The sequence below is a fragment of the Bubalus kerabau genome, chromosome 1 (genome assembly GCF_029407905.1).
Source record: "Bubalus kerabau isolate K-KA32 ecotype Philippines breed swamp buffalo chromosome 1, PCC_UOA_SB_1v2, whole genome shotgun sequence".
Classification (NCBI taxonomy): Eukaryota; Metazoa; Chordata; class Mammalia; order Artiodactyla; family Bovidae; genus Bubalus; species Bubalus kerabau.
Window position 1 is genome coordinate 263,409,171 of NC_073624.1, and position 19,730 is coordinate 263,428,900.

Below are 19,730 nucleotides of genomic sequence, written 5' to 3' on the forward strand. Positions count from 1 at the left end.
GCATGTCTGAGGTTATTGATATTTCTCCCGGCAATCTTGACTCCACCTTGTGCTTCATCCAGCCTGGCATTTTGCATGATGTGCTCTGCATATAAGTTAAAAAAGCAGGGTGACAATATACAGCCTTGACGTACTCCTTTCCCAATTTGGAACTAGTCTGTTGTTGTATGTCCAGTTCTAACTGTTTCTCTGGATCTGCATACAGATTTCTCAGGAGGAAGGTCTGGTATTCCCATCTCTTTCAGAATTTTCCTAGTTTGTTGTGATCCACACAGTCAAAGGCTTTGGCGTAATCAATAAAACAGAAGTAGATGTTTTTCTGGAACTCTTGCTTTTTCGATGATCCAACGGATGTTGGATCTCTAGTTCCTCTGCCTTTTCTAAATCCACCTTGAATATCTGGAAATTCATGGTTCACGTATTGTTGAAGCCTGGCTTGGAGAATTTTGAGCATTACTTTACTAGCTTGTGAGATGAGTGCAACTGTGTGGTAGTTTGAACATTCTTTGGCATTGCCTTTCTTAGGGATTGGAATGAAAACTGACTTTTTCCAGTCTTGTGGCCACTGTTGAGTTTTCCAAATTTGCTGGCATATTGAGTGCAGCACTTTCACAGCATCATCTCTTAGGATTTGAAAGAGCTCAACTGGAATTCCATCACCTCTCCTAGCTTTGTTCGTAGTGATGCTTCCTAAGGCATCACTTGACTTCACATTCCAGGATGTTTGGCTCTAGGTGAGTGATCATACCATCATGGTTATCTGGGTCAGGAAGATCATTTTTCTATAGTGCTTCTGTGTACACAATCCTGTATTCCTGCCTTGATAATGCCATGGACAGAGGAGTCTGGCAGTAGTCACGGACTACAGTCCATGGAGTTGCAAAGAGTAGAAAATGACTGAGCGACCAACACTTTCATTCATTTTAAGTTAACCAACCCTTTGTAGTGGTAGCAGTGATTTATATAGAATTTTCTGTAGATCTGTTTCTTGATTACCCTTAGGCACTGTGTTACATGGTTGAAAAGTACAGAATGTACTACCAATATTAACCACGACAGAGGCTCCTGATAGCTTTCATGAATTGAGCCTCTCTGTAATTTTGTGAGCTTTCTGTGGCTCTGCTGCAATGCTCTGCAGTGTGGTGGGTGAAGGCACAGTCTCTGAACACCAGCTTTGCCTTAAATCCTGCTTTGCCAATTATGAGGCGTGTAACTTGGACAAATGACTTGATTTCTCTGTCTTACCTTCTGCCTCTATAAAATGGAGATAATTGTACCTGCCACACAGAGTTGTTTTGAGGATTCAGTGAGTGAACACATTTAAAGTACTTAGAGGCAGTGTCTGGAACATGTTAAAAATTATGTATTTTCTAGTTTGTTGTGGTTGTTATATTACAACTGAAAATCACCAGAAGCCAAGAAATTTCACTGAGGATCATTCTTGGGGCAATGGGCAAAGGAAAGAGGGTTAGTCACACTTCATTCAAATGTCACTAGCAGGAAAAGGCCAGCTGCTAACAACTGGGAAATTGCCAGAAATTTGTTCCTTTGATGTCACAAGTCAGACACTGGTTAAGGCTATGTGGCCTCAGTGAGGTAATGCCAAAACAACTGCCTTGGGTTTTTAACATCAGTAATCCAAAATAATGTCTTATAAATTTAAAATCTGAGGTTTCTTCCTTCAAATTTAGAATACCCCATCTTAAAAATAAAACCAACAAACATTACCTTCTCAAGTCCACTGAACCTTAGCCAAACTTTCTAGAAGCTTGCAGCCTATGAAGCACATATTATAAATTAAAAGTTTACTATACATTTATTTATTAAATTTTGCTATTTTATGACACTCAGTGAGTTGTATCTCATATTACAAAAAAGTTATTTATGTATATACTCTGCGGATTCTTCTTAAAATAAATAGAAATTCTGGTAAATCATTTTCATAGTTCAGTTCAGTGGTTCCGCCATGTTTGACTCTTTGTGACCCCATTGACTGGAGCATGCCACGCTCCCCTGTCCATCACTAACTCCCAGGGCTTGCTCAAACTCAAGTCCATAGAGTTGGCGATGCCATTCAACCATCTCTTCCACTGTCATCCCCTTCTCCTCCTGCCTTCAATCTTTCCCAGTATCAGGACCTTTTCAACAAGTCAGCTCTTCCCAACAGGTGGCCAAAGTATTGGACTTTCAGCTTCAGCATCAGTCTTCCCAATGAATATTCAAAACTGATTTCCTTTAGGATGGACTGGTTTGATCTCCTTGCTGTCCAAGGGACTCTCAAGAGTCTTCTCTAACACCACAGTACAAAAGCATCAATTCTTCGGTGCTCAGCCCTCTTTATAGTCCAACTCTCACATCCATACGTAACTACTGGAAAAACCATAGCTTTGACTATACAGACCTTTGTTGCAAACTAATGACTCTGCTTTTTAATATGCTGTCTAGGTAGGTCATAGCTTATCTTCTAAGGAGCAAGCATCTTTAAGTTTCATGGCTGCAGCTACCATCTGCAGTGATTTTGGAACCCAAGAAAATAAAGTATGTCACTGCTTCCATTGTTTTCCCATCAATTTGCCATGGAGTGATGGGACAGATGCCATGATTTTAGCTTTCTGAATGTTGAATTTTAAATCAACTGTTTCACACTCTTCTTTCACATTCATCAAGAGGCTTTTTAGTTCCTCTTCACTTTCTTCCATTAGGGTGGTGTCATCTGCATATATGAGGTTATTGATATTTCTCTTTGGAATCTTGATTCCAGCTTGTTTTTCATCCAGCCAGGCCTTTCAGATGCTGTACTCTGCATATAAGTTAAACAAGCAGGGTGACAATATACAGCCTGATGTACTCCTTTCCCAATTTGGAACCAGTCTGTAGTTCCATGTCCGATTCTAACTGTTGCCTCTTGACCTGCATATAGATTTCTCAGAAGGAAGGTCAGGAGGTCTACTATTTTCATATCTTGAAGGAATTTTCCACAGTTTGTTGTGATCCACACAGAAAAAGGCTTTAGCATAGTCAAAAAAGCCAAAGTAGATGTTTTTCTGGAACTCTCTTGCTTTTTTCTATGATCCAGTAGATGTTGGCAATTTGATCTCTGGTTCCTCTGCCTCTTCTAAATCCAGCTTGATCAGCTGAAAGTTCTTGGTTCATATACTGTTGAAGCCTAGCTTGGAGAATTTTGAGCATTACTTTACTAGCATGTGAGATGAGTGCAATTGTGCGGTAGTTTGAACATTTTTGGCATTGTCTTTCTTTGGGATTGGAATGAAAACTGACCTTTCAAGTCCTGTGACCACTGCTGAGTTTTCCAAATTTGCTGGCATATTGAGTGCAGCACTTTAACAGCATCATCTTTTAGGATCTGAAATAGCTCAGCTGGAATTCCATCACCTCCACTAGCTTTGTTCACAGTGATGCTTCCTAAGGCCCACTTTACTTAGCATTCCAGCATGTCTGGCTCTAGTGAGTGATCACACCATCGTGGTTATCTGGGTCATGAAGATCTTTTTTGTATAGTTCTTCTGTGTATTCTTGCCACCTTTTCTTAATATTTTCTCCTTTTGTTAGGTCCACAGCATTTCTGTCCTTTATTGTGCCCATCTTTGCATGAAATGTTTGCTTGGTATCTCTAAATATCTTCAAGAGATCTCTAGTCTTTCCCATTCTATTATTTTCCTCTATTTCTTTGCACTGATCAGTTAGGAAGGTTTTCTTATTTCTCCTTGCTATTCTTTGGAACTCTGTATTCAGATGCTTATATCTTTCCTTTTCTCCTTTACCTTTCGCTTCTCTTCTTTTCTCAGCTATTTGTAAGGCTTCATCAGACAACCATTTTGCCTTTTTGCATTTCTTCTTCTGGTTGATGGTTTTGATCACTGCTTCCTGTACAATGTTATGAACCTCGGTCCATTGTTCTTCAGGCACTCTGTCTATCAGATCTAATCCCTTGAATCTATTTGTCATTTCCACTATATAATCATAAGGGTTTTGATTTGGGTCATACCTGAATTGTGTAGTGGTTTTCCCTACTTTCTTCAATTTCAGTCTCAATTTTGCCATAAGGAGTTCATGATCTGAGCCACAGTGAGCTCCTGGTCATGTTTTTGTTGACTGTATAGAGCTTCTCCATCTTTGGCTGCAAATAATATAATCAATATGATTTCGGTATCGACCATCTGGTGATGTCCATGTGTAGAGTCTTCTCCTGTGTTGTTGGAAGAGGGTGTTTGGTATGATCAGTGTGCTGTCTTGGCAAAACTGTGAGCCTTTGCCCTGCCTCATTTTGTACTCCAAGGCCAAACTCTCCTGTTACCTAGGTATCTCTTGATTTCCTACTTTTGCATTCAGGTCACCTCTGATTACAAAGACATCTTTTTTGGGTGTTAGTTCTAGAAGGTCTTATAGGTCTTCATAGAACTGTTCAACTTCAGCTTTTCAGCATTACTGGTTTGGGCATAGACTTGAATTACTGTCATATGAATGGTTTGAGTTAGAAACGAACAGAGATCATTCTGTCATTTTCGGTATTGTCCCCAAGTACTGTGTTTTGGACTCTTTTGTTGACTGTGAGGGCTATTCCATTTCTTCTAAGGGATTCTTGCACACAGTAGAAGATACAATGGTCATCTGAATTAAATTTGCCCATTCCAGTCCATTGTAGTTCACTGATTCCTAGAATGTCGATGTTCACTCTTGCCATCTCCTGTTTGACCACTTCTAATTTACCTTGATTCATGGACCTCACATTCCAGGTTCCTAGGCAATATTGTTATTTACAGCATCGGACTTTACTTCCATCACCTGCCACATCCACCACTTGCTCATTTTCAGAGAGCAAGACCTAAAGCTACAGACACAAACCCCTTATATTTTAATGTTTATAATATATGGTTGTCTATCCAAAAAAAGAACTTTACCTAACAGAATTTAAAAATTGCTTATTGGGTGAAGAGGACTTTGTTTTTAAAATACATTCAATAAAAATGTGCATTTATAATCTCCATTCTTATTCCTGAGCCAATTTAACAAAAGTTAAATTTTATCTATTAGACTAAAAAGAGACTATTCATAAAGAAAAGTCTCCCATAAACAGGCCAATAGTTATGTTGCTTGAAACACCTAATCAGAACATTTCACTCTAAAATTTTGCTTTCCTAAAGATATGATCAAACTTCTAATATACCAAATGGTATTGAATGAAGAGAAAATCTCTGAAAAAATATTACATATGTATTTTTAGGTGCATAATAATTTTGACCTTAGTCTAGTTAATAAGATTCCCTGAGCATATTGTTTCTAACTTAAAGTGACAAGGTTTCTAATGGAGTTTAATAAGTCAGTCAATCAATTGATCAGTAAATTCTGTCACTTCATCCTTACGCTAATGAAGTAGCTAACAAAATTAATACAAGACAATACCAAAGCAGCTAAGATCAAACATAACAACCTTTACAAAAACTGGTAAGATATTTTAGCAGGCTGGGTAAATGCACTTCTGTACTCCATAAGAACCAGAACTGAGGGAGCTACAGTATGGTACCATTGATAACTTTTAAGTCCCTCAAAAACAACATCATGTTATATATACAAAAAGTAGATGTAATATAAATGTAGAATTCTTTTGCAAGAAAACCTGGTTATTCATTTAACCACAATCACTATCCCTATACTTAGTGGCTACATTAGAATAGCCCAGTGTTTTATCACAATTGCTTTTCTAGGCTGAACTATATAACTCTATTAAAAGGAGACTATTTCTCTTCTAGGACCATGTTCATGAGCTTTAATGATCATATTAACATTAGAGTAACTCTCCAGCCATGTCAGATACTATCCATGTTGAGTAGTCACCTTACCTGAAAGTTCAGATTATAAAGTTTAAGTGAAACTCCATATTTTATATTCCAACTAATCGCTGAGCAATCACTGCACTTTTTCCGTAAAAAGCACTATGCTATCTTGCGGAAAATATAAAAATAAAAATCTGTGATCACCACTGACTACCTGGCTGGCAAGAGCAGTTACATGCATGTGCACTGGGGTGTCTGGATTGATTCAACCTGAGACTGGAGAGATTACAGTTCTTCCAGATACCCGTGGCCCACTCTAGGACTTAATCTGCAAGAATATTTGTATAGAATTGTAGGGGAAAGAACGTGCCAGGTTGGGTTCAGAATTCCAGGTTACCCACCATTTCTCAGCTACATGTGTCTCTTGGCAAATAACAGTATCTTAAACTCTAATGCTATTTTTAACATGATGAAAATAATTATACTTACTTTATAGGTTTTTTTTTTTTCTTTTTTTTTTTTAATTTTATTTTATTTTTAAACTTAACATAACTGTATTAGATTTGCCAAATATCAAAATGAATCTGCCACAGGTATACATGTGTTCCCCATCCTGAACCCTCCTCCCTCCTCCCTCCCCATTCCATCCCTCTGGGTCGTCCCAGTGCACCAGCCCCAAGCATCCAGTATCGTGCATCGAACCTGGACTGGCAACTCATTTCATACATGATATTTTACATGTTTCAATGCCATTCTCCCAAATCTTCCCACCCTCTCCCTCTCCCACAGAGTCCATAAGACTGTTCTATACATCAGTGTCTCTTTTGCTGTCTCGTACACAGGGTTATTGTTACCATCTTTCTAAAGTCCATATATATGCGTTAGTATACTGTATTGGTGTTTTTCTTTCTGGCTTACTTCACTCTGTATAATAGGCTCCAGTTTCATCCACCTCATTAGAACTGATTCAAATGTATTCTTTTTAATGGCTGAATAATACTCCATTGTGTATATGTACCACAGCTTTCTTATCCAAATTAGATAGTAAATGTGAGGTGCCTTGCAGAGTGCCTAAGAGTTAACAAGTGAACAATATATGTTGGCTATTTGACCAATTAATTCCCCTAGCACCTGTTTTGCCTTTAAGAGAGTGGAGTTCAAGATATTGAAGCTGAAGATCCTGCTTTCAGTTGAACTTTGTGAGATTTAAGGCTCGGGGGCTCAGAGAATAAAGTTCGATTCAGGGTTGGAGGAGAGGTAATCTCCAAACCTCTGCTTGGAACATGGTGAGGCTGGAGGACTCACAGTGCCCTTTGGCACCACAAGATTTCTGGATTTGGGAGCGCCAGGAGAGAAGCAGAGGGCTCAGCAGTAGGACACCTCCCCTATGTGGTTTTTGGGAAACAAACCTCAAGGCGAGCAGAAGAGAAAACTATGGGGAACTGGTTGTGGGCAGATCTGAGAAAGCAAATATTCCAGAAATGACTGGAACAATCTGGAAGGGGATGCTGTGAACCTTGTTTTGTATACAACAGGCCGGTAGGGCCTGGTAGCTTTTGCCTTGTTAACATACAAATATAGTAACAATATAAGGCAGACTAAGTGACGAGCAGTAGCCGCCATAACAGGCACTGTGAAGTTCAAGGCAGGGAGAGATCAGTGTGAGACGGTGTTCAGAGATCTAGAGCTTAGCAGGCCCTCATCCACTGGTGGAGGCTAGGTGGGTCTCTCAAGTTGGAAAAATGGGTGAGCAAGGTGTGGAAGGAACACGTGGTGGCGGTGGTGATTTAGTCACGAAGTCGTGTCTGACTCTTGCAACCCCATGAACTGTAGCCCTCCAGGCTCCTCTGTCCATGGGATTCTCCAGGCAAGAATACTGGAGTGAGTTGCCATTTCCTTCTCCAGGGGACCTTCCAGAACCAGGGATCCAACCTGCATCTCCTGCATTGCAGGTGTTCTCTTGCATGGCAGGCAGATTCCGTACCAGAACCACCAGGGAAGCCTAGAAGCAGCATGTACATGGGCTTCTGTGGACAATGGCTGGAATGTGTGTGAGTGTGTGTGCTCGTGCACACACAAGGGAACAGTGGGGAAATGGGTTACAAAACTAGTCTGGGGTCATACTTGAACAGCCAAAGCTTAGGGATTTGTTCCTGTAAGTGATAGGGGACGAGAGAAAAAAAATATTTTGAATAGGGAAGACTATACTGAACCTAATGACTGATAAAATGAATCTGGCTATGTGTGTAGTATATAGCAGAAGAAATGCATAGGGATGTAAAGACAGTTAGAAAACTCTTTATAGATGTAGCAGGAGAACAGCAGGACATAATGTTAGATTGGCATAACATTGCTTACCATCTTCTAAAATAGTGCTTACAGGGGAGAAAAGAAAGTCTAATTAAGAGAAGTATGGGCTTCCATTACTCCTCAATTTCCATTCATAATTTTCTCACGACTACTTCTCCATGCCCCAGTGGACACGGAGGCAAGCCACACTTGCTTGTTCATAAGTTACATAAGCATTTTTCATGATCCACTGAAGTGCTTAATGTGGGTCAAAAACAATCGTAATCTCTCTCTCTCAGGTCCAACTGAGACTTCTGTTTTGAACATATAACCGCGTTCCCATAATATGTTCTTAGGCATTTCAAACCCCAAATATTGACACATCTCTTATATTATGACAGTTATGATAGAACAGTATCATATAAAAATATTGTTTTCCCTCATTCAGACTATCCCTGAAAGAAAACCTTTCCGATAGGTTTATAAAGTGATTCAATATTTTTGCTGCTGCTAACCCCACTGCCTATTGGTATAACACAGTTGGTATCACTGCCCTACCAACATTCAAGTAGGAAAAAACATTCCATTCAACTTGAACAATGACTGAGTTTTTTTCAGGACATTCTCAAAACTACAAATACTCACTTGAGCTCTTTAGCAAGATTCTTAGTAAAAGACCATCGTGATGCAGTAGGGTTTCCAGAAGCAGGTTCCAATTACAACCTGGCTGGGATAAGAGCAGTTTCAGTTGACCCTCGGCTGTCAGTCGTCCAGCTGATGGAGTCCTTTCAAAACGCAAGATAAAGATGGAGTAATGAAGTTAATTTATCTATGAAATTAATAGCTTTAAAGTACAGATGTAATGCTAACTCCTTTAAATGTCAATTCCTCCCAGATTACTGTGAAAATGCTTTCATGCTTGCTTACTTCAGGGTTGCTCAGGGAAGGAATTACATTTAATCTCTACTAGCTAAAAGCAAATTAACATTTGGTAGCCTGCCAATTTTAAAACTGATACAAAATAACCATGCCTACATTTCACAGAACTATGTTTTAGTTTCATGGAGCAAAATAAAAATGATTTATGCATTTTTGAATGCATTTATTTGTTCATTTGACAAATACATGAGTGCCTACTATGTGTTATGAACTTCTTTCATTATTCACAGAAAGATGTTACAGTATGTTTTAGCTGCTAATTTGCCATGTACAATGATTGTTGATAAAATGAAAGGAATTCAAAGCTTCTGTCAGAGAACAACCATAATCTAATTTTTTAATATGTAAGGCCATAAGTCAACAGGCAATTATCAGAACAACTCTTTTGTGTGTGTGTGTGTGTGTGTGTGTTTTTAATTTTATTTTATTTTTAAACCTGAAACACTGTATTAGTTTTGCCAAATATCAAAACAAATCCACCACAAGTATACATGTGTTCCCCATCCTGAACCCTCCTCCCTCCTCCCTCCCCACACCATCCCTCTGGGTCGTCCCAGTGCACCAGCCCCAAGCATCCAGTATCGTGCATAGAACCTGGACTGGCAACTCGTTTCATACATGATATTACACATGTTTCAATGCCATTCTCCCAAATCTTCTCACCCTCTCCCTCTCCCACAGAGTCCATAAGACTATTCTATACATCAGTGTCTCTTTTGCTGTCTCGTACACAGGGTTATTGTTACCATCTTTCTAAATTCCATATATATGCATTAGTATACCGTATTGGTATTTTTCTTTCTGGCTTACTTCACTCTGTATAATAGGCTCCAGTTTCATCCACCTCATTAGAACTGATTCAAATGTGTTCTTTTTAATGGCTGAGTAGTACTCCATTGTGTATATGTACCACAGCTTTCTTATCCATTCATCTGCTGATGGACATCTAGGTTGCTTCCATGTCCTGGCTATTATAAACAGTGCTGCGATGAACACTGGGGTACACGTGTCTCTTTCCCTTCTGGTTTCCTCAGTGTGTATGCCCAGCAGTGGGATTGCTGGATCATAAGGCAGTTCTATTTCCAGTTTTTTAAGGAATCTCCACACTGTTCTCCATAGTGGCTGTACTAGTTTGCATTCCCACCAACAGTGTAAAAGGGTTCCTTTTTCTCCGCACCCTCTCCAGCATTTATTGCTTGTAGACTTTTGGATCGCAGCCATTCTGACTGGTGTGAAATGGTACCTCATAGTGGTTTTGATTTGCATTTCTCTGATAATGAGTGATGTTGAGCATCTTTTCATGTGTTTGTTAGCCATCTGTATGTCTTCTGTGGAGAATGTCTATTTAGTTCTTTGGCCCATTTTTTGATTGGGTCATTTATTTTTCTGGAGTTGAGCTGTAGGAGTTGCTTGTATATTTTTGGGTGCCCACTTTCACCATTACTATTCAACATAGTTTTGGAAGTCTTGGCCACAGCAATCAGAGCAGAAAAAGAAATAAAAGGAATCCAAATTGGAAAAGAAGAAGTAAAACTCTCACTATTTGCAGATGACATGATCCTCTACACAGAAAACCCTAAAGACTCCACCAGAAAATTACTAGAACTAATCAATGACTATAGTAAAGTTGCAGGATATAAAATCAACACACAGAAATCCCTTGCATTCCTATACACTAATAATGAGAAAACAGAAAGAGAAATTAAGGAAACAATTCCATTCACCATTGCAACGGAAAGAATAAAATACTTAGGAATATATCTACCTAAAGAAACTAAAGACCTATATGTAGAAAACTATAAAACACTGGTGAAAGAAATCAAAGAGGACACTAATAGATGGAGAAATATACCATGTTCATGGATTGGAAGAATCAATATAGTGAAAATGAGTATACTACCCAAAGCAATCTATAGATTCAATGCAATCCCTATCAAGCTACCAACAGTATTCTTCACAGAGCTAGAACAAATAATTTCACAATTTGTATGGAAATACAAAAAACCTCGAATAGCCAAAGCGATCTTGAGAAAGAAGAATGGAACTGGAGGAATCAACCTACCTGACTTCAGGCTCTACTACAAAGCCACAGTTATCAAGGCAGTATAGTACTGGCACAAAGACAGAAATATAGATCAATGGAACAAAATAGAAAGCCCAGAGATAAATCCACGCACATATGGACACCTTATCTTTGACAAAGAAGGCAAGAATATACAATGGATTAAAGACAATCTCTTTAACAAGTGGTGCTGGGAAATCTGGTCAACCACTTACAAGAATGAAACTAGAACACTTTCTAACACTATACACAAAAATAAACTCAAAATGGATTAAAGATCTCAACGTGAGACCAGAAACTATAAAACTCCTAGAGGAGAATATAGGCAAAACACTCTCCGACATACATCACAGCAGGATTCTCTATGACCCACCTCCCAGAATATTGGAAATAAAAGCAAAAATAAAGGGGACCTATTTAAACTTAAAAGCTTCTGCACATCAAAGGAAACTATTAGCAAGGTGAAAAGGCAGCCTTCAGAATGGGAGAGAATAATAGCAAATGAAGCAACTGACAAACAACTAATCTCAAAAATATACAAGCAACTCCTACAGCTCAACTCCAGAACAACTCTTAAGAGTCACACTGCTACCTACTTGGGTAATCAGTTGGTCTTTTTTTTTAAGATTTTTTTTCTGATGTGGACCATTATTAAAGTCTTTATTGAATTTATTACAGTGTTGCTTCTGTTTTATGTTTTAGTGTTGTGGCAGTAAGGCATGCGGGATCTTAGCTCCTCCACCAGGGATCAAACCTGCAACTCCTGCACAGGAAGGTGAAGTCGTAACCACTGGACCACCAGGGAATGTCCCCTGAGTAATCAATTTATCAAAGAGAAGTAATTCCAATGTAAATTAGTTGGGAAACTATCATCTGTGGTGAATAGAAAATTAAAATCAGGTCCCCCAGATCACCACATTAGTTTACCAATGAATCTGGAGATAAGGAAATAAGGTAGAAACTAAAACCTGATAACATTATTCCCTTTTTCCTTTTAAAGTCTCAAGGTTTAGATTGGCTAAAGGTCACAGCATCTCAGATCGGCTTACCCACTCCAGTATTCTTGCCTGGGAAATCCCATGGACGGAGGAGGCTGGTGGGCTACAGTCCGTGGGGTCGCAAAAGAGTCGGACACGACTTATCAACTGAACAACATCAAAAACAACAACAAAGTGCAGGAAATGACCAAACTCAGTCTGACTGTGGCCATAAGGATGGCGGGAATAAGGAGGGTGGCAGCGGGAAGGAAGGAGCAATGTCAAGGTGTGACTGAGAGAACCATATGTGTGCTTTAGGTGGAAGAAAGCAGAACAAAGGAAATCGCTGAGAGATGATTTGTGGCATCATTTCAAGATGAAAACCATCCACATGGTCTAGACCAAAGTTTTCCAAAGCCTGGGCCCTGGACCAACAACATCAGCATCACCTGGGAACTTGTGAAAAATGCAATTTCCCAGGTCTTATCCCAAGAGTAATTCTGGGAATGGGCCCCAGAAATCTGTACTTTAAGAAGCCCTCTCCAGGAGATGCTGATGCACACCAGGGTTTGAGAACCACTGTGGAAGGCAGTGCTTTTTGGAGCACGGGTAGCAGGGTATACAGATTTTAGCAGTTTATTATTTCATTAATAAAGGCTTTATCTCTCTACTCAGATTCAAGCCTCATGGGCACACTTAGTTTATACCCCAAAGCTCCTACCAAAGAAGTAAGCATGTTTAAGGGCTCTGTAAATGTTAGCTGATTGACTCATCTGCTCATAAATAGACAAACTCTTAAAAAAAAAAAAAAAAAAAAAAAAAAGAGGATGCATTGCCAGAATGCTAGTTTAAACAAAAGTGAGAGCATTTAAAGACAAAATGAAATTTCAAAACATCTCCCCCTTGACTCGGCTGGGCATTTGGAACATCTCACAACCTTATGATGCACAAAATCACCTGAGCTTTGGACCAGCTCAGGCTTTCCATATGAGCCTCTGATAACATTAATTCAAACCAGAGAAACTCCCCAGTAACTGGTGAGGCAGTGTTATCTAGGAAAACCTGTGCCCTAGATGGGTGATAAAGAGAAAAGCAGGGAGTTATTTGGCTCTCAGACCAGAGGAAGCACATCTGTCAGTTTAGCAGCTCTGAATTCCTTTGGGTGTTCTCAGGTTGGTCTGGTTCTTGCAGTCATTCCAAATGTGGTACCAAAGGAAGAATCCACTTGGTGAGCCCCTTGGAATGAAATATTGAAGCATATCCTCCCAATGGCTGTCCCTGTTTCCATCCTAAACCCCAAGTGCTGACTTCAGGCAACTTGCTTGGTAGATGAAAAAAAGCTAATTGTAAGTTGCATATTAATATTGACTTAGTTTTTGAACATTTCCTACCTATCTGTTTCGCTTGAGCTGAGTGCTGACTTGAAGGATACATTTAATGAACTGGAATATCCAATCCGATGGAGTTTAGAAAAGGAAGGGGATATTGAGAGACAGTTTGAAGAAGGAGATAGGGGCCAGATCATGGAGGAGCCAAGGTGGAGACTTTGGACCTGTTAAAGCGTTTTAAGGCAGACGGGATTCCTGACCTGGCTGCAGTATGGAGAATGAACTGGAGGAAGGGTTATGTTTTTGCTCAGGCCTTTCAGACACGGAATAAGGCAAGATAATTTGAATGTCATTTCATACAGCAGTATCCGAATACCTGGTTATAAATAAAACCTCTCGTTTACCAGATGGGAAGCTGTTTGTTGAAATGTACCTCAGTTCTTGGATCTTTCCACTTATCACAGATTTTGAAATGTACAGTAGAGTGACTCACTATAAGAAAAAAATAAAAGATTACAAACATTCCTCAGTCACTGAGCTCCGAGTAATAAATGCATTGAGGAGTCTGCACTGGGCATATGGAGAAGCATATGTTCCCTCATCCTTTGAGCTGGTGGAGCTGTGAAAGTGAGATGAGCCTCACAGAAAATGACAAAAAGGAAATTTTTTTTATATATGTATGTATCAAATATGTACATGTTGAATTCCACTATAATACAAAGAAGAGAACAGAATTGATAAATCCACTGGAACTCATAAATCCTACATTAGCAGACAGGACAAATTTATGGCTGGGTTATATCAGGCTTATACTCATACAGTGCTGCATTTCTGGGCATGAAGAGGCCTAAGAACTCTTTCAAATCCAGGCAATAAAGGGGCTCAAAAATTACCTGTTTGTGAAACTAACAAATCATTATGGAATCTCTGTGAAAAATCTTAGTTGTATTTGGGTGTGTTTACTTTATGAAAATGTATCAAGTAGTTTGGAGCAGGGATAGGCTACCAAATACAGTATTCTTGGGCTTCCCTGGTGGCTCAGATGGTAAAGAATCTGCCTGCATTGTGGGAGACCTGAGTTTGATCCCTGGGTTAGGAAGATCCCCTAGAGGCAGGCATGGCAACCCACTCCAGTATTCTTGCCTGGAGAAGCCCCATGGACAGGGGAGCCTGGAGGGTTACAGTCCATGGTGTTGCAAAGAGTTGGACATGACTGAGCAACTAAGCCTAGCACATCAAGTAGTTCATCTGCAATTTCTGTTATTTTTTAGCATGTGGTCACACCGCAGTATAAAGTTTAAAAATGCTAGACCTATAAGTGAACAATGGCCTGACTTTCAACCACAGCTGTGCATGGAGCACAGGGTATGAAAAGACTGTAGTAAAGTCAGTGAAGTGAAGTGAAGTGAAGCTGCTCGGTCGTGTCCCACTCTTTGCAACCCCATGGACTATAAGCCTACCCAGGTTTCTCAGTCTATGGGATTTTCCAGGCAAGAGTACTGAAGTGGGGTGCCTTTTTCTTCTCCAAAGGAAAGTCAGACTACAATACAATTAGCCTCACTGTTCAGGTCACATGACCTTGGGGGTCCCTGCCCCTACTATACACAAAACATGCAGAAGCTGTCAGAATAGGGGAACATTAGAACGGACTCTGAAACACACAGCTTGGGATAAAACCAAGCGATGGTGGGTGCTGTTTTTCAAGACTAGATATTTACTTTAAATGAACAGCCATTATATGGTTCCACGTCCCTAAGAGATAAACTACATAAGTCCAGGAGCCAAGGGTGAGAGTTCTCTCTGAATGATACTAGAAGCCACCTTCTCACCAGAGCTCCTGATTATCCACTGGGAATTTATGTTTTCCATTCCCATAACTCCCCACAGTGTCTGGGGAAGTGGAGATCCTGGTGTCTATGGTGGAGTGAGTTTAGGAAGGCAACCTCTACCAGGGACCATTAAAATTCTACTAAATATAATGTTATACCTGCCATCATCCAGTTATTTTTGGATTCCCATGCCAGTAATCTAGCAGGCAAAGGAGCCACTATACCCGTAAGGGTGATAACTCTGATTATCACCGAGGAGCTAGAGTCGCTACTGCACATGGGGAGCAGGGAGGCGTATATTTGTATGTCAAGGGATCCACCAGGGAGTCAAGAAATGATGCTCTCATGACTGCTAACAAGCATAAGTAGGTGGCCAAAGTAACCACATTCTGATCAGGGAATGGCAGTCATGGTTCAGCATCTCAAGGAGGGTCTCAGTGTCTGTGCTAGGTAAGCAACACACTCAACAGATGACCGAGGGGGAGGGGAAGCCAGAATAAGTGGTAGAGGAATGTAATGATGATGAGAACTTGCGGACTCAGGAATAATGACAGCCGGGGATATGCTAGTTTGTCCCATTAACTCAAGCATAATAAAACTTTTGTTTTGTTTTGTTTAGTTTTCCCACCAGCCATCACACCTTGAAGAATCAATGATAAGGTCCAGAGAACTTAAATAACGAGTAGCGGATGTCAGTGGTACCAGGGTTAGCCCAAATGTCAGTGTCCCCACGTCCTCTTGCCCTTCCCACTCAGTTGGCACTGACCTGCCTTATGCTGTCAGAATCTGCATTTCTCTACCTTCCAACAAGGCAGGCTGGAAGTGCCAGCAAATTAACACCTCCAGAGTAGCCTTCAGCCGATAACTGATGAAAGTTTCTAATAAATCCCTCAGCATATTTGTTTCTTTGGCAAAATAACTCTGTGAGATGCCTTTCATACTGGCTCCAAGAATTTCCCCAGAAGGTTTAAGTTCCAGTTACTCCTATGATTACACTGCTCTTGATCTGCTGTCTTTCTTTGTCTCATCTACTCCCATTGAGTGTTTCTTCCACTTAGAAAATAAACTATTCTCACCTCAATCCTTGTCTCGAGGACTGCTTCTTGGGGAAATATAAAATAAGACATCAGGAGTCATGTACGGATGTGAGAGCCGGACCTTAAAGAATGCTGAGTGCTAAAGAATTGATGCTTTCAAACTGTAGTGCTGGAGCAGACTCTTGAGTGTCCCTTGGACAGCAAGGAGATCAAAACAGTTAATCCTAAAGTCAGTCAGTCCTGAATACCCATTGGAAGGACTGATATGGAAGCTGAAGCTCCAATAGTTTAGCCACCTGATGTGAAGAGCTGACTCACCAGAAAAGACTCTGATGTTGGGATTGATTGAGGGCAAGAGGAGAAGGGGGTGACAGAGGATGAGATGGTTAGATGCATTATCAACTCAATGAACATGAGCTTGAGCAAACTCTGGGAGTTAGAGAAGGAAAGGGAGGCCTGGCATGCTGCAGTCCACTGGGTTGCAGAGAGTCGGACACGACTGAGCGACTGAACAACAACAGAAAAGAAGACATGCATGTAGACACTTGGGATTTATCTCAGTGTTTGTTTCAGGAAGACTGAGAAAATAGAGTAAGGTCATTTAGCTAATAAACATGGCAACTGGACTTTGAACCCAGGTTTTCCTGACTTTAAAATCCTTGGCTATTCCACTACCCTGTGTTTCTTTCATTCAACCTGGTTGATATTTGGTGGGTACGTTGTAATTTTCAGCCTTGAGGATGTTTGGCTCTATTCAACTTCCTTGATTGAGGATACCAAGTTCTTGACCCAAACTCAGGTTTGTGGTCTCAAGGCTGATTCCCAAATTGGAGCCATGTTATTTAAGGTATCTGGGGACTGATTCTGACCAGATGGTTCCTGTCATGGATTACTGGGTCAAATTTATACCAGAGACCATAAGTTAAATGATTCAGAGAACAAAGGCAAGGGCGTAACTAAAGAGAAACCGAGAGTAAAAGCCCTAAAGTAGGAAAATGAAAGCAGAGAAGGAAAAGCTGTGTTACCATTCTACTTTTGCCTTTCCAAAACTAATCCTTCCAAATCGCGCTAGGAAAATAAGAGAAATATTTAAAGCAGTTCTATCATCTTTCTCTTTAGTACCTAGGAAAAGAGCTTGAGGAGATAAAAAATCCAAAATATTTGCTGCATCATTTCAATCAAGAATGTACAAATTATATGTACTTATAACATTGAAAATGCTTGCATACATTTTAATCTATATAATGGGTATAGCCAAGTCTCTATGATCTTTATAGTTACAGATGATTCAATAAATAGAAATAAGACAGGGTTCATCTGCACATTTATATATAGGGTTTGCTTTGATTTTTAATAACTTTATCCACCTAGGTAGATGGATACTCTTACACAGTCTCATTTTTTTCAGAGTTGACGGTATCTATAATAATGGGTACACAACTTAAAGAACAAGTGTTTGACCTGTAAGGACCTAAATTATTTCTTGATTTCAGTAAACTAAACTTTTTCACTTAGGATGACCCTATTTCTCAAAAATCATCCAAAGATATATTAGTGCCCCAAATTCATAGCCCCAGCTCCACACTTTAGAGTTTCACAAGTTAGTGTATCTTATTTCTAAAAAACATGTGAGAATCTAATTTTAATTTTAAAAACAATACTTCATGCCAACGATTACTTCTGGACTCCCCCAGAAGTGCTATTCTAGCACCTGGGGCACTAAGATACTGGATCCTACTGACTCACTCAACCATCCCTTTAGAGGACCAGAAGTTATCTCTCTGGGGTCCTTTAACTATTACTGGTTCTTGTCTGCTGCTGCTGCTGCTGCTAAGTCGCTTCAGTCGTGTCTGACTCTGTGCGACCCCATAGATGGCAGCCCACCAGGCTCCCCCATCCCTGGGATTCTCCAGGCAAGAACACTGGAGTGGGTTGCCATTTCCTTCTCCAATGCATGAAAGTGAAAAGTGAAAGTGAAGTCGCTCAGTCGTGTCCGACTCGTAGTGACCCCATGACTGCAGCCTACCAGGCTCCTCCACCCATGGGATTTTTCAGGCGAGAGTACTGGAGTGGGGTGCCACTGCCTTCTCTGGTCCTTGTCTACCACATAATAATACCTTATTAGAGGAGTTCAAGAAAGGTCTCTTCTGACATCACACTTCTGATATGAGACCCCACGAGAAAGTAGTTCAATAATCTTTCCACTTTATCACACTTCGAGTTGGCTTTTTAACATGTTTGGATAACTGATAAGATCTGCCACTTTCTGAAACATAGTTCTTTCCTAACACAGCAGCATTGAATGACTGTTAAGTAAGCACTTACGTGGTGGGTGCTGTGTAGGCATCTAGCTAATTAAATCCTCATGACTCTGTCATGGGAATATCTCAGAAGCTAAGAGAAGATGTTATAAGACGTGTGAAGTAGACCATGGTATCGCACCCTGTTTTCAGGTGGATCGATATGATCATATTGTATTTATATCTCAATTTCCTCACAAAGATACAAGCTATTTAACTTTCCAAAATTACAAAACTATACAAGTCTGCAAACCTGTCTGACTAATCTGAAAACCTATAGTTGTCTTTTATCTTCTCATTGCTGGCTCCATTGCTATGTTCTTTTTTATATAATACATTCAAGCCATAATAGAAAAGGAAAGATATGAAGAAATATCTAGCTACATCAAGTATCCAGCTCACCTGACACTTTCACTTCTTTTAATAACTGCTCCACAAACATGGCTTTTTCTCTGAAAAGCTTTTCAAAGATCCAGCTGCTTGTCCATCCACACTCTGGAACAGCCATGTAAGAGTTTTGGTGTTCAAAAATCTCTCATTACTTCTCCCCTGACTGTTGGCTCTATGTCAAAGCTTGGCATCTCATCAGAGTACAAGTTCTCTAAGCCTTTTTCTTCAGTGCTGTGGAACAGCCTGACAGCAGCTGCTGGGAGACCAAAGTTCTCTTCTGTCCTCCTCCCCAGATGTTCAGCCCTGAGGTTACTAGAAGACACCTCCTCAATAGACCATTTTTCCCACCACTGAGCTTTACCACTCAGATCAAATATTTGAAAAGAGTTAAATGTACCATTTAAAGTGGTACTATCTGAAACAATGCTACAGTAACTCATTTGTTCCTTAATCCACTTATTCAGTAAACTAATATTTGCTGGCTGATTTCTAGGTGCAAGGTGACAGAGACACAACAATAGGTAAAAAAAAAAAAAAAAAAAAAAAAAACAGTCACTATTTTTACAGAATTTAGTGGGGAATACATATATAGTTTAAATGGTCATACAAATAAAGATGAAATTACAACTATGAAAATTCAATCAAGGAAAAGCACATGATGCTACTAGAAGATGTAGTAAGAAGTAAACTAGTCTTTGGGGTTGATGAAAAGCTTCCCTACAGAAGTCACGCCGGAGCTGAGATATGAAATTACATTGACATTAACTAAGTGAACAAAGAAGAAGGC

At 39.9% G+C, this 19,730-nt stretch overlaps 1 protein-coding gene across 3 annotated transcripts in view; it reads right to left on the reverse strand.

The window, feature by feature from the left end:
- Positions 1-19,730, reverse strand: part of KIAA0825 (KIAA0825 ortholog) — a 441,670-nt gene that overhangs the window by 249,714 nt on the left and 172,226 nt on the right. For all 3 annotated transcript variants that reach the window (XM_055564899.1, XM_055564898.1, XM_055564900.1), the window contains exon 14: positions 8,727-8,866. In XM_055564899.1, the coding sequence (XP_055420874.1) occupies positions 8,727-8,866 (140 nt within the window). The remainder of the gene's footprint in view (positions 1-8,726; positions 8,867-19,730) is intronic.